This window comes from Hemiscyllium ocellatum, chromosome 18, assembly GCF_020745735.1.
Source record: "Hemiscyllium ocellatum isolate sHemOce1 chromosome 18, sHemOce1.pat.X.cur, whole genome shotgun sequence".
Lineage (NCBI taxonomy): Eukaryota > Metazoa > Chordata > Chondrichthyes > Orectolobiformes > Hemiscylliidae > Hemiscyllium > Hemiscyllium ocellatum.
The window spans coordinates 68,716,570-68,731,754 of NC_083418.1; the positions used below are offsets into that span (position 1 = coordinate 68,716,570).

The 15,185-nt window shown below is 42.2% G+C and overlaps 1 protein-coding gene across 4 annotated transcripts in view; it reads left to right on the forward strand.

The window, feature by feature from the left end:
* Positions 1-15,185, forward strand: part of lrp4 (low density lipoprotein receptor-related protein 4) — a 392,905-nt gene that overhangs the window by 167,590 nt on the left and 210,130 nt on the right. For all 4 annotated transcript variants that reach the window (XM_060839081.1, XM_060839083.1, XM_060839082.1 and 1 more), the window contains exon 2: positions 10,085-10,237. In XM_060839081.1, coding sequence (XP_060695064.1) covers positions 10,085-10,237 — 153 coding nt within the window. The remainder of the gene's footprint in view (positions 1-10,084; positions 10,238-15,185) is intronic.

A 15,185-nucleotide genomic window follows, 5' to 3' on the forward strand; every position in this document is an offset into this window, starting at 1 on the left:
GCATCTCATCCACATCCCGCAACTCCGCCCTCAGACCCCACCCCTCCAACTGTAACAAGGACAGAACGCCCCTGGTGCTCACCTTCCACCCTACAAACCTTCGCATAAACCAAATCATCCGTTGACATTTCCGCCACCTCCAAAAAGACCCCACCACCAGGGATATATTTTCCTCCCCACCCTTTCCGCCTTCCGCAAAGACCGTTCTCTCCATGACTACCTGATCAGGTCCACACCCCCCCCTACAACCCACCCTCCCATCCTGGCACCTTCCCCTGCCACCGCAGGAACTGCATAACCTGCGCCCACACCTTCTTCCTCATCTCTATCCAAGGCCCTAAAGGAGCCTTCCACATCCATCAAAGTTTTACCTGCACATCCACTAATATCATTTATTGCATCAGTTGCTCCCGGTGCAGTCTCCTCTATTGGACGCCTCCTAGCAGAGCACTTTAGGGAACATCTCTGGGACACCCGCACCAATCAACCACACTGCTCTGTGGCCCAACATTTCAACTCCCCCTCCCACTCTGCCAAGGACATGGAGATCCTGGACCTCCTTCACCGCCGCTCCCTCACCACCAGAAGCCTGGAGGAAAAACGCCTCATCTTCCACCTCAGAACACTTCCACCCCAGGGCATCAATGTGGACTTCAACAGTTTCCTCATTTCCCATTCCCCCACCTCACCCTAGTTCCAAACTTCCAGCTCAGCACTGTCCCCATGACTTGTCCTACCTGCCTATCTTCTTTTCCACCTATCCACTCCACTCTCCTCCCTGACCTATCATCTTCATCCCCTCCCCCACTCACCCATTGTACTCCATGCTACTTTCTCCCCACCCCCACCCTCCTCTAGCTTATCTCTCCACGCTTCAGGCTCACTGCCTTTATTCCTGATGAAGGACTTTTGCCTGAAACGTCGATTTTGCTGCTCATCAGATGCTGCCTGAACTGCTGTGCTCTTCCAGCACCACTAATCCAAAATAAAGAAATTGAGCATTTGCTTAAGGAAACATTTGTCAGGATATATCGAGTGAATCCTTAGAGTATTAAGGCAGTAGGAGTATACTTGAGAGGGAAATCAGGAGGGCAAAAAGGGGACATAAAATAGCTTTGGTGAATTGAGTTAAGGAGAATCCAAAGGGTTTTTACAACTACAGTAAGGACAAAAGGGTAACCCGGGAGAGAATAGGGCTCCTCAAAGATCAGCAAGGTGGCCTTTGTGTGGGAACGTACTAAACGAGTATTTTGCATCAGTATTTACTGTGGACAAGAGCATGGAAAATATAGAATGTAGGGAAATAGATGGTGACATAAAGGTGGGTAAATCCCCAGGATCTGATCAGGTGTACCCTAGAACTCTGTGGGAAGCTAGAGAAGAGATTGATGGGCCTTTTGCTTAGATATTTGTATCATTGATAGTCAGAGGTGAGGTGCCAGAAGACTGGAGATTGGCTAACGTGGTGCCACTGTTTAAGAAAGGTGGTATAAGAAAGGGAACTATAGACCAGTGAGCCTGACATCAGTGGTGGGCACATTGTTGGAGGGAATCCTGAGGGACAGGATGTACATGTATTTGAAAAGGCAAGGACAAATTAGTGGTAGTCAAAATGGCTTTGTTTGTGGGAAATCATCAATCACAAACTTGATTGAGATTTTTGAAGATGTAACAAAGAGGATTGATGAGGGCAGAGCGGTAGCTGTGATCTATATGGACTTCAGTAAGGCGCTCGACAAGGTTCCCCATGGTAGACTGGTTAGCAAGGTTAGATCTCACAGAATACAGGGAGAACTAGCCATTTGGATACAGAATTGGCTCAAAGGTAGAAGACAGAGGGTGGTGGTGGAGGGTTGTTTTTCAGACTGGAGGCCTGTGACCAGTGGAGTGCCACAAGAATCGGTGCTGGTCCTCTATTTTTTGTCATTTATATAAATGATTTGGATGTGAGCATAAGAGGTATAATTAGTAAGTTTGCAGATGACACCAAAATTGGAAGTGTAGTGGACAGCGAAGATTACAACAGGATCTTGACCAGATGGGCCAATGGGCTGAGAAGTGGCAGATGGAGTTTAATTCAGATAAATGCAAGATGCTGCATTTTGGGAAAGCAAATCTTAGCAGGACTTATACACGAAATGGTAAGGTCCTAGGCAATGTTGGTGATCAACGAGACCTTGGAGTGCAGGTTCATAGCTCCTTGAAAGTGGAGTCGTAGGTAGATAGGATAGTGAAGAAAGCGTTTGGTATGCTTTCTTTTATTGTTCAGAGTATTGAGCACAGGAGTTGGGAGCTCATATTGCAGCTGTACAGAACATTGGTTAGGCCACTGTTGGAATGTTGCGTGCAATTTTGGTCTTTTTCCTATCGGAAAGATGTTGTGAAACTTGAAAGGGTTCAGAAAAGATTTACAAGGATGCTGCCAGGGTTGGAGGATTTGAGCCATAGAGAGAGACTGAACAGGCTGGGGCTGTTTCCCTTGGTGCTTGAGGGGAGACCTTATAGAGGTTTACAAAATCAGGAGGGGCATGAATAGGATAAATAGACAAAGTCTTTTCCCTGGGGTTGGAGAGTCCAGAACTAGAGGGTGTAGGTTTAGGGTGAGAGGGGAAAGATATAAAAGATATGTAAGGGGCAAGCTTTTCACTCAGAGGATGGTACGTGTTTGGAATGAGCTGCCAGAGGAAGTGGTGGAGGGTGGTACAATTGCAACATTTTCGAGGCATTTGGATGGGTATATGAATAGGAAGGGTTTGGAGGAATATGGACTGGGTGCTGGCAGGTGGGACTAGATTGGGTTGGGATATCTGGTTGGCATGCACGGTTGGACTGAAGGATCTGTTTCCATACTGTACATCTGTGACTCTATGACTCTAAGACAATATGCTAGAAACTAGTTGTACTGTGCTATCTAAAAACTTGAAAGGACTACAGTTGCTGTGAATCAGAGACAAAAACAGAAATTGCTGGAAAAGCCCAGCAGGTCTGGCAGCATCTGTGGAGAGAAATCAGGTTAATGTTTCGGGTCTGGTTCAGAGAATTTCTATTTTTGTCACTGTGCTACCTTCCTGGATTAGTTATTGCTGGCTGAATTTTCCTTTCAAGAGATAGCGGTGTTGAGTTTGAAACTTCCCTTGCTTGCAGTGATGAGACCTTCTAGTCAGTTTTTAAGTCTCAATCTTTCAGAAGGATTTCTGACAAAAGCAACAGGGAGCAAAGGCAGCTTTATTGCGTCTACAAACTGAGTGACCCCTCTCAAAGTTTTGTAGCTTCAAGCAGCATGTTTTTTGCAAATGTGATCTTTATTTTGCTGCAGTAGGCCGGCTCCTTTACTTTTCAAAGTGTTCCTTCCAGACAGTCCAAGATCTCGATCTGTATCCATTCAATACTATTCTGAATTAATATCTTGGTTCAGGCATCTTTTGATGAAAGTGGCCAGAAAGAGAAATCTGTCGTTCAGTTCAGTTATTCTGTTGGAAATGTGAAGACCATGTACGTAGTGAACTGGTTTAAGCTAAGATTGTACACACCATGCCTCCCTGACACAATAGAAGTGACGTTGCGTTAGAAAGTGAGCACAAGGGGAAGTGCATCATTATTCTGTGAGGGATGGGAAGGGGTGAGGACACATGAGTGTGGGAGTTGAACCAGAGGCTTTCAACACTGTGCCACAAAGCCTCCTTAAATCCGTCTAGTTTATTCATCATATCAGAGATGGCAGGTTATAGTACAGGTTGCAAGTTCTTAAAACAGTGTGGTGTGGGTTGATTTAAGAGCTGGAGGTGTGAGTTTATGGTTTGTTTTTACTGTGACGCTGTTTGTTATGATTTTTTTGCTTGAGATGACAAAGCCTTAGCCGCTGAACCTTCCTAAAATACTCTACCTCGAGCAAAATGGTTCACCAATGTCATGTCGCCAACGTTGCAATGAAGCCACGACAAGATGTGGACACCCTCTCCTTTTTTTCACTTGTTAATGAAATCATAATCATGTGAGTTCAGGTTGGTGTGAGTTCAGGTTGGCATGAACTCTATTCTGCAATGGTGCTGTGGTAACTCATTGTTCCCAAGTTTGAGCACTTACGATAATGGAAGTAACATTTCAAGTACATAATGTACCTTTTAGTCTTTGTATGGTCTTCATTTAAAGTGTAAAATAGGAACAGGATTTCAATATTTCAGTCGGTAAAAGCTTAGTAAAGTATATTTTTGCCTCATAAATTCCCTTAAGGTGTTATTTGTAGTGAAGAAACTTGTGTTTGTATTGGTTCAGAAGGCTATTTAAATTTATAGAAAGTGTCTGTACTTGAAAACATTGAAATGGGTGCAAGGACATTTGAAATTTCCGAATAATTGATTCCAGTTCAAGATAAATGCGAGTGCCATTGATATTTAAGAAAAAAAGCAGTGTTTTGTTCTCCTACCTTGAAGGGCTCAACACAATAACAACAACACTTTGCATTTATATGGCACACATGATAAAGCATCCCAAGACGCTTGACTGGAAAATAATTAAAGAAAGGTTTCCCATGAACCATGTGAGGAAATGGTTGAGTTTTACGGAATTTTTTTGAAGAAGCGGTTTTTACCATCACGCCCCGTTTTTTGGAATTTGACATTTGCCTCCGATCTGAGAGTTGTCAGGCAAGATGGGGTTGGGCAAGCTATGTGAGAACTGTAAGAATGCAATTTGATGTGGGAAAAGCTGTGTAATGTGCCGGGTTTACAAGTTGGCACTTGGTCAGTGATCCACAGCAGCCAATGCCATCAGATGTCATGACACTGAATCATTTGACAAATTATCTCACTGGGGGAACGGGGTCATGACTGATACAGTTTGGGAAGTTCCAGTTTAAGAGATCAGTGCACAAAATTATAGCCAGCCTCTAGGTGAATGATTAAAATTAGTGGGATTTGCAAGAAGCTAGAATTAGCAAAGGGCAGAGATCGTGGATTGGAGTTGGTCTGAATGTTGGGGAGAGGTGATTGTCAGTGGAAGGATTTCAGTGTTTTCTAATTGAACTGGACCAGGAAGCCGATGGAGGTCAGTGCATGCAGGGGGTGATGGATAGACGGAACACTGGTATGAGGTAACCTACAAGGCTTGCAGTGTTTTGAGTGAGTTCCAATTCCTGAATGAAAAGAACCATCTAGGAGAGCATTGGAATAGTCAGCCCTGGAAGTAACAATGGGGTGGATAAGGGCTTCAGCAGCAGATGAGCTGAGATGGAGACCAAAACTGACTGAACGGTGATGAGTTTTGGATACTGGAGTATTAGGAAGAAACCACAATTGAAACAAATCCTCCTTGCCGGAAAATTTTGGCTGATTTGCCCGCCCTCCTTTAATAACACAGGGATACTGAGGTCAGGTCAAGTCTTTCTGGCCCATGTAACTTCAATCCTAGTAATCATTACCTCATTTATAACTTTGTTGTGTGCCAGATTGTCCAGATGTTTCTATGTGAATGTACGTTGGAAGAATGGAAATGTGCCTTTTGAGTAACCTATATTATCACATGGGAAAGGGTATTCTCCTAACTATGGGCTCAAATGACCTGTTGCACATTTGAATTCAGATTTCAAGCATCTACTGTATTTTGCTTTTGCTTATACTGGTTCCTCTCTAGTTTTATAACCATTGCAACTGGGAAAATTTGTCACAACCATCATTGCTCACCAATGAAGACTTTATCTTGAGTTTCATGTTTTCTGGTGATGTTCATTGACAGCAGCTTCTACACTGGGCTGTCAGTTCTGCTGACTGGAAACTTGTTTGAAGCAAATTTAATTCTAGTTATTTCAGAATGTAGCTAATTATACAGACCAGAATTCAAACACTACAAAACTTCAATTATTCAGTGTGACATGCACCATCAGGTCTCCTTTAACCTGTTGCTTATTGCTGTCCAACCTCTCTCTGGAATAAATAAACTGACATTTTGTTGTGTATTTATTGTTGGATCAGAACTATCTATGTTCATAGATAACAGTTGGAAGACTGTACTTTATTTCCTATCCAAAGTTGTTATTGCTCACCATAGTATGGTACGACCCTTTTCTTTAACTGATTACTCACTGGATACAGTTTGACACATTCTCTTGCCCTTGGTATAAAAAGATGGCTTACTCCCTCTTATTAAATTGGTGAAAAGCACCAATTTTTGGATAATCTTTAACTCCTATTCAAAGATTTGCTGCTGCATTTTGTTCAGTTGTGATAGGTACCATGGGATCTGTGTTTGCCTGATCCTTACGGTTTTAAAAAGAACCTAAAGGCAATGTGTTTAATTTCGTTTGAGGAGCTCCAATCAAAATCTTCATGCTTCAGAATTTAAGCAGGAAATGCAGAGCAGCCCAGGCATCATATGTGGAGTGAAGAGGTGAGTTAGCAGTTCTGATGTGGACTGCTCATCTATACTGAAGCATCAAGGAAATGGAGAGTTTGGGCGTGGGCTGTGCTGACTAAAAACACTCTTTCATTGAAATGACAGTGGGGCAGTCCTGGCTCATCAGTGCACCCAATCCCCCTCCATTCCACAATCCATCGAGTTGTGTGAATGCTTTACAGTCATTGCTTTGAATGAACTCTTACACTGAGGAGTTGATCTTTTTGTTCCAGTCATTTTGTAAGATGGCGATGAGGAAACATCTCTTCCTTCAGCAGGCAGTTAATCTTTGGGATTCTCTATCCCAGAGGACCTTGTGCTGATTAAGGATTGAGATTGATCGATTTGGAGTTTGGCCGCACAAGGATACAGAGGTAGATTGAGGAAGTGGGGTTGATATGAAAGATCAGCCATGGTCTTAGTGAATGGTGTGGAGTAGGGTCACCCTTGCTGGTATTTATTGACTCTGCCATCTGGCTTTCTCTAGTTGCAGTAATCTTTGGTGAAATTACCTATGTTATTAAAGAGCCATTTTAGTTATTTTCTCAGGTCTGGACCACCTGGGCCGTCTAATGTTCTCATGTTTGCTCAACATTGGTTGTCATCGTACTTAATCTGTGCACAGGGACACAAAGCAAGAAGTATAGTTTAACAGATCTAGATTTGTGCCACCTGGGATTGTCTCATCTCATAAAGATCTGGAGACAGCTGCCATGACTTGCCGTAGAGTTCATGACCCCCGACAGCATGTCAGTGGGATTGTGACCTTAGTTGTGGAATCTTGGATCCGGTTGTGTCTGGGGTTCCTAAACCGGGTCATGATCCCTTTGACATGTACTTGGGGTCACAGATTCTGAGGCAGTAATGTCAGCTGTCGAGTGAAGGCTCAGGTTTAACAGTCCTGGGATGTTTCCTTCTGAATTATTCTCCACCCACCTGTCCTGATGTGTGACGAAGCATCTCAGCGGCAAAAGAGATTGAGTCCTGAAGAAGAGAGACTATCAGTGCACCACCAGGCTCTGAGTCCATTTTAAATGCGTGTAATTTTAAGAACATTTTTCCCAGTGAGTGTGGCCTATTCCAGTGAGATCTGAGGCTCCATCGCTGATGTCAAAAGATAAATGTCTTGGTTATTGTGATGAGTTGTTTGAGCCCCGACCCCACTCAACAACCTTTCCAGTCACCATCTTTTGCACTGTGGGATTGCCGCAAATGTGAAGCCTTACAATGGGGTCACCCAGAAGGAAGGTTTAAGAAATTCTGAAAGGAATACCAACATGGTGTTGACATCGCATGGGAAAGGAGAGACTAGCAAGATCTATAACTTATGTCTGAAGCAGCTAACATTGTACTATGAGATTCAGGATGTCGGAGGGAGTGTGAGAGTTTTTTTAGGTAGGAATTTCCTCACTGTGAGGTTTGCGATTCGACCAGAGCTCAGAAAATCTTCCCCATTTTGGATGTTTATTTTTTAAGAGTGATATGCATAAAACTAAATGCCTTTAAATCAAATGTTTTACATCCAGTAGGGTTGTCAGATTGAAGCAGTGAGCTATCAGTGCAGTTGAGATGATCTGAGTAAGTGAATTGTGCAGAAGGATTTCACTATAATTATAGAGGAGGTTGGGTGTAATGATTCAAATTGCCTTTACATGAAGGCAAATTTCGATCCAGCAATTAAGCAAAAACTGATGAAAGTACAAACTTGTAAGGCTGGATTTTCAAAGAATCGACAGTCAGGACCCAGACCTGGATGTGATGTCAGGATCCCACTGAAGTCCGTTTTGAGTTTCAAAGGGTCATGTACGGGCTGGAAATGGAAAACTCACTTGGCAACAGCCACTCAAACGCCTCAAGGATCAATTTTAATGACCAGTCCATTCAGGGTTGCAATTTTTACTTTTTAAACCCGACTAGATTATATATTCTTGTGCATGTTGGATACTGCGTTCACTACAGGGTCAAAGTAGTTTGTTTTTATTTGTTCCAAGGTTGGCCAGTGTTGAACCTTTTGCTGGTCTATGACTGGTTTCTGCTGTCTTTCTTCTCCTCACTGTCAGAGGAGCTGCCTCTTTTAATCTGACAGACCCCAATATGGCTGCTGTCTGTCTGTGTTGCTAGCACTGTGTTAGGAAGCTTCCAGCTCAGGGCGCTAGTATTTTAAAATTATTTCATAAATCAATCGAAGTGAGGCATGAAATGGAGTCCCAGAATTGGAACAGGGTTTTGGCCCTTGGATTCAGCACAATAAATACAGACCAACCTCTGCCTCATTATCTTGTTCATAAATATTGCTTGCTATGTCGAACACAGTGAAATTTGTAAAAGCTGTATGAACTGAATTGTAAAATGCTGATCTTGACATGTTTACTTTGTGAACATGCAATGTAGCTGACAGCAGGAGCAAATCCTGTCCTGCCACTTTCTCTATTTGACAAATTAAAATCATCTCGCCCAACATAGCATTAAGTTATGTCTATCAGATGTGTCGATTGGTTTTGTTGCTTGGTAATTAGACAGAACTGAGACGCAATGGGAGGAACACATGTATAATGCAAGTTGAAGAGAAACAAATCTTTGTCTTTTCTCAGAGAGCTGTGACAGCCCACAGTGAGACCATAATTTGTATAACACAGTCTTTGAGATTAAAGACTATGTCCATTTCATTTCCTGTTGGAAACTGTTCTTAAACAGTAGCAGATCCAAAAATAATGAACAGCTTTAAAGAAATCTGGTGCACATTTGCTTTACAAAATCCTTTCATTTTCAAGAAGATTTTTTGCTATAAATATGAATATTATCTACAGTGTGACTCGTGTTTGAAATGGTTGAGGTTAACGTGGAAGCAAGTGGCCATTGTCAACAATCAGCAGCCTTCCAGAGTGTAAATTGTTGTGATTGTTTGTTTGAAATTTGGCATTCTTGCATTTGTCCTGATGAATGCAGGACAAAGCTCTGCCAACATGTCCCCTTTCAGTTGTGTACAAGGGATACTATTTCAATTCATGATAACAAGTCTGTGTAACAGTTGACACCACCGGAATGGAACTTTTATTCAAGTATTGAAGCTTTTTTAGATTTGTTTAAAAAGACCATAAGAGGCCATTTACGTTTTGGTTAGCATGGCTACTAAAACATTCCAACTTTCAAAGGATCAGTCTCTAACATAATTCCAAGAATGAAAATAAATTGAGGATAGCATTGGCCCAGCATGCGCGAGTTATTTGGAAATATGTCTGGTTTAAATCCAATCCATTATTTTCTTTTCTGCATAGGCGCGTGAGTTAGAATAAAACCATAATATGAATATTTAATCTATGCCAACAGATATTATTGAACCTCATCTCTTTGAACCTTCCAGCAAGGAGATTTATTGCGTTAATACAAAGCTACATTTCTTCATGGTATTGCTTGCTTTTTATTATGCCTTGTATGTTTTGAATATGGAAAGGTTTATTATTTAACTGGGAGCTGATTTTATTTAAGCAGGATTTGTATAGAATTTGCAAAATGGAAATGAGTGGTTAAGATGCATTGGCATGTTTTGGTATTTATCCATGTCGCAAATTTTAATTACAATGCCGTACTCTGAAGGTCCTGATTATAAATGGATTTCTGGAATAACTCTGGTACCACACTTCTACTATTCAGTGATCTTCCGTTGAATACACAGAAATTTTTTTTTGTCTCCCTGCAGGCGTGACAGGATCAGGAGGCAGTGAATGTTCATGTGGCAGGAATCATTTCACTTGTGCAGTGAGTGCCTTTGGTGAATGTACCTGTATACCTGCCCAATGGCAATGTGATGGGGACAATGACTGTGGTGACCATAGTGATGAAGATGGCTGCAGTAAGTAACCCATTCAATTACTGAAAACTAATCGAGAGTTCTTCTGTTAGTTTCATTCGTACTGCTGGGCTAATTTGCTGCAATGGTCCAGTTATATCGTAGTTGTTGATTTTTCTGTCTCATTCTTTAAAATGACCCTCTTCTATTGTTGTTTTCACAATCTTTTGTTAGCCATTGTGTTTTCACTGCAGTACTGTTTGCATAAGAATAATTTTGTCCTTTAGAATCTAAATTTCTAATTGCTGTATGCCAAATACATCAAGATGCTGATGGTGAGTGGCCCTACCTAACAAGAAAGAAAACGGACAGCTTGCTAGCTCTTTGTGATTATATCGGTAATGTGACGAAGCTTCGTACCATTTGGGGTTCACAATTATGGAGCACCAATTTCTAGGTGTACAACTTTAGGAAAATACTATATAATATGGAAAGACAGGCAGACTTCAGTAGTGACCAGGGAACACCTTGTAAGGCAAGAAAAACAAGGCCCCAAGATGAGCAAAAGTAGCCTCCAAACTGTGAATGGATTGGAAAGTTGATCAAAAAGATGTTAGAAAGAAAATTGCTTTTCAGCAATTCTGAAGCAAAGTGCAGCGAGCTGCACTGGAAGGCTACAACAGCAGAATGACAAAAGTCTTATAGAATGGTGAAGAAGAGCCTGAATTAGCTGAAGACACTGAACACAGTCACAGGAAATTCTGTAACGTGAAGGTAACAACTGGGGAGAGGTTGAAGTCTCAAAAGCTGCTGGTGGAGATGATGATTTAGTGTGAACTAATGGATGTTTTCAGTGGTTGAGTGTGTGGCAGTCTCTAGGAATAAGGACGGTGCTCACTCACAGCAGGACCTACAAATGGGGTCTTTTGTTTCTGTAATGTGGAGGTTGTAAAGCTGTAGCTATCACCACAGTTGATTAGGAAACTCCCCTGCTCTCGCCAGCTGCCAGCACTTTTGGAAGGATTTACAAATGAATGATCAGTGAGTTCTGGCCATCGCCATTCAAGGTTCTGACCCTGAGGTAAGGCTACTGTGACTGCACCACACAAGCCCCCCTTTTCTCGATAATTACTTGTTTATAAACTGGAAATATCGGTCATGTTCTCCATTGAAGGAGATGACCAAGGTTTGAGCACTTACATGAGATGAAGAATATTCTTAAAGGGTTCAAACTTATCAAATCCCCAATGTAGAATGGTTTCTACTCCAGGATATCAGGGATGGTCTCGGATGAAGTGGGAGACTCTAATACTGCTTTGAGTTTGATTCTATTGCCCCTCCTACTGCTTGGTGCCCAGACACTGATGGAGGATGAATTCAAAGGATTTATAAAATTTTACCTGAGAACAGAAGTTCCCTGAGGAATGCCTTTTGAGATAAGTCAGATATTGAACAAGACAGAAAAATCATTTATAGAAATGATTTTAAGTGCATCTGTGTGAGTAGGCCAAAGTTTCTAACCAGTCGAAGAATTTGGCACATGTATTTTCAAAAAAATTGTATTATTTCAATAACTTATGTGCATCTTCCCCCTTTTGACTTTTAATATTTGTTCAGAGTTACTTCAAATGACCGTGAATCTGTAAACCTTTGTGTCACATTCTGGAATTTCCAGATACACCAATATGTCGTATTTATCAATCAAGAGAAATAACCTTTAAACATGATGTACTGGAGCAGATTTCTGCCTGTACTGTACAATTTTCACCTCCCATACCTATAAGTACTACCTTGTTACAAGAAAGTTTGACATCCACCATCAACCCCTCAGACCTCAGCCAAGTGACCTTTGTTCATGTCAATACTTAGTTTGAACAGAAAAAGTGGAGGTATCAAAGACAAAATTGATCATCTTGTTTCAGATTAATGACTGACTATTTACCAGTTCAGCTTTGTCATTTTGATCACTCCTGTCTTTCCCGCATCTGTCATGATCCCACCTGGTGCACTGTTAGACAATTCAGATCCCAGAATGAAACCTGCCTTGATTTTTTTTTCAATTCCTATTTCTGATGAAGGGTTTTTGCCTGAAACATCAACTCTCCTGCTCCTTGGATGCTGCCTGACCAGCTGTTGCTTTTCCAGCCCCACACTTTTCAACCTTGACTTTTTTCCCCATTTAGTTTGTTACCACAGTGATTAGTCCAAGTCATATTCACATGAGGCTGCACATTTTCTTCAACAACAGAACATAAGTTTATGACACAAAAGAAATAAACACAAATTACAAACCAAGCTGTCTGAAAATAGAAGACAATTAGAATGATCTTAAACCACAGCAAAACAAAGTTTCATATTGTTTCCCAACACTAGTGCTGTTAGAATATTGTGTGCAATTCTGGTCTCCTTCCTATCGGAAAGATGTTGTGAAACCTGAAAGGGTTCAGAAAAGATTTACAAGGATGTTGCCAGGGTTGGAGGTTTTGAGCTATAGGGAGAGGCTGAACAGGCTGGAGCTGTTTTCCCTGGAGCGTCAGAGGCTGAGGGGTGACCTTATAGAGGTTTACAAAATTATGAGGGGCATGGATAGGATAAATAGACAAAGTCTTTTCTCTGGGGTCGGGGAGTCCAGAACTAGAGGGCATAGGTTTAGAGTGAGAGGGGAAAGATATAAAAGAGTCCTACGGGGCAATTTTTTCACACAGAGGTGGTACATGTATGGAATGAGTTGCCAGGGGAAGTGGTGGAGGCTAGTACAATTGCAACATTTAATAGGCATTTGGATGGGTATATGAATAGGAGGGTTTGGAGGCACATGGGCCGGGTGATGGCAGGTGGGACTAGATTGGGTTGGGATATCTGGTTGGCATGGATGAGTTGGACTAAAGGGTCTGTTTCCATGCTGTACATCTCTATGACTCTATGACTCTAATCACCACAAAGACTCAAATCCAGAGAAGTTACATCCCTATCTCAAATCTTTGTGTTTCTACTGAACAAAATCCTGCCTGTTTCTTTGCTGTGGAATGTGGAGTCAACTTGATGAGACCATTCCAAGTTGACGACATGATCTTCACACTTAACTGACTGCCTAAAGTTACTCCGTTCTAATAATCTGCAGATTGTTTCATTGCATTTTGGAAATTTCCTTGAGCCCCATCTCTTTGACTGGCCCAGGTTCAGATCAGTTAACCTCAGAAGAAGTGAGAACACTTCAGGTTCTCTCCAAGTGCCTGTCCTCCTGCTTGTTGGGCACCCACTTAAGTTGGCATGTGGCCTCCACTTGGGCAGCAACACCCTGATGGTCACAACTTCAAATTCGCCAATAGCCACAGGGTCTCAGCAAGAGAACATTAGGTTTGCACATGAAAGTGCTGGAGAAACCCAACTGCCCTAACAGCGTCTGAGAACAGAGAAACAGAGTTGACATTTTTTATTCCAAAGAGTCATATTGGAACTTTGGATTAGAGTGGTGCTGGACGAGCACAGCAGTTCAGGCAGCATCCGAGGAGCAGTAAAATCGACGTTTTGGGCAAAAGCCCTTCATCAGGAGTACAGGCAGAGAGCCTGAAGGATGGAGAGGTACATGAGAGGAGGGTGGGGGTGGGGAGAAAGTAGCATCGAGTACAATAGGTGAGTGGAGGAGGGGATGAAAGTGAAAGGTCGGGGGGGAGGGTGGAGTGGATAGGTGGAAAAGAAGATAGACAGGAAGGACAGGTCATGAGGATGGTGCTGAGCTGGAAGTTTGGAACTAGGGTGAGGTGGGGGAAGGGGAAATGAGGAAACTGTTGAAGTCCACATTGATGCCCTGGGGTTGAAGTGTTCTGAGGCGGAAGATGAGGCGTTCTTCCTCCAGGGTTCTGGTGGTGAGGGAGCGACGGTGAAGGAGGTCCAGGACTTCCATGTCCTCGGCAGAGTGGGAGGGGGAGTTGAAATGTTGGGCCACAGGGCGGTGTGGTTGATTGATGCGGTGTCCCAGAGATGTTCCCTAAAGCACTCTGCTAGGAGGCTTCCAGTCTCCCCAATGTAGAGGAGACTGCTTTGGGAGCAACGAATACAATAAATGATATTGGTGGATGTGCAGGTAAAACTTTGATGGATGTGGGAGGCTCCTTTAGGGCCTTGGATAGAGGTGAGGGAGGAGGTGTGGGTGCAGGTTTTGCAATTCCTGCGGTGGCAGGGGAAGATGCCAGGATGGAAGGTTGAGTTGTAGGGGGGCATGGACCTGACTGTTTTTACCTCTTTGGAATATTGGACCATTGCAGTTCCATTTTCTCAAGCTTTATAAATCCACTGTTTAATGTTCATAGAAGATAGTAGATAATAGGTCTTAGGCCTAAAGTGATTAAGGGAAGAAAGTGAGAACAGAATATTGAGGTGGATGATGAGCATATTGAATAGCAAGCAGGCTTGAAGGCCGAATGACCTGTTTCTGCTCCTGTTTCTAAAATCTGCACTCCATTGTCAGTGCTGGTCGGTAGAATTTACTAATTTAGGTATGGGGGGGGGCGGGGTAGACGATCAGAACTGTAAATTTGAGCATTACATAGAAATAACATCTTTCTTTTACTTGGTCCATTACTGTACTTTATTTCAAATCTTTACATTATTCAGTTATCCATGCCTAACTAATTAAAATGCATCTAGTAATAAACTGAATTTCTGTAACCTCTGTATGACTTTTTTTCCCATACAGAAATAAACACAGCCTCCTCCTATGCAGGAGATTACAGTGAAACTCCATTAGGAATTTTTTTTAATAATGTAGAATGCTGTCTTTGGATTCAAGGCAGTTTTTAACATTGTGCTAAATAATTTAATGCAGAAGCTGACCTAATTCCAAGTTCTGCCTGTAAATCTCGACAGTATGTCATGTCGGGCCTCCTTGATAGAATTGAATCAAAACAAAGTTGATAATTTGATGGTCTTGGCGGAGGTTTATGACAAATTCATGGTCTGAATTTTGAAGGAAGATGCTATCAATTAATTAAAGCAAATGGTCTTGAAACTC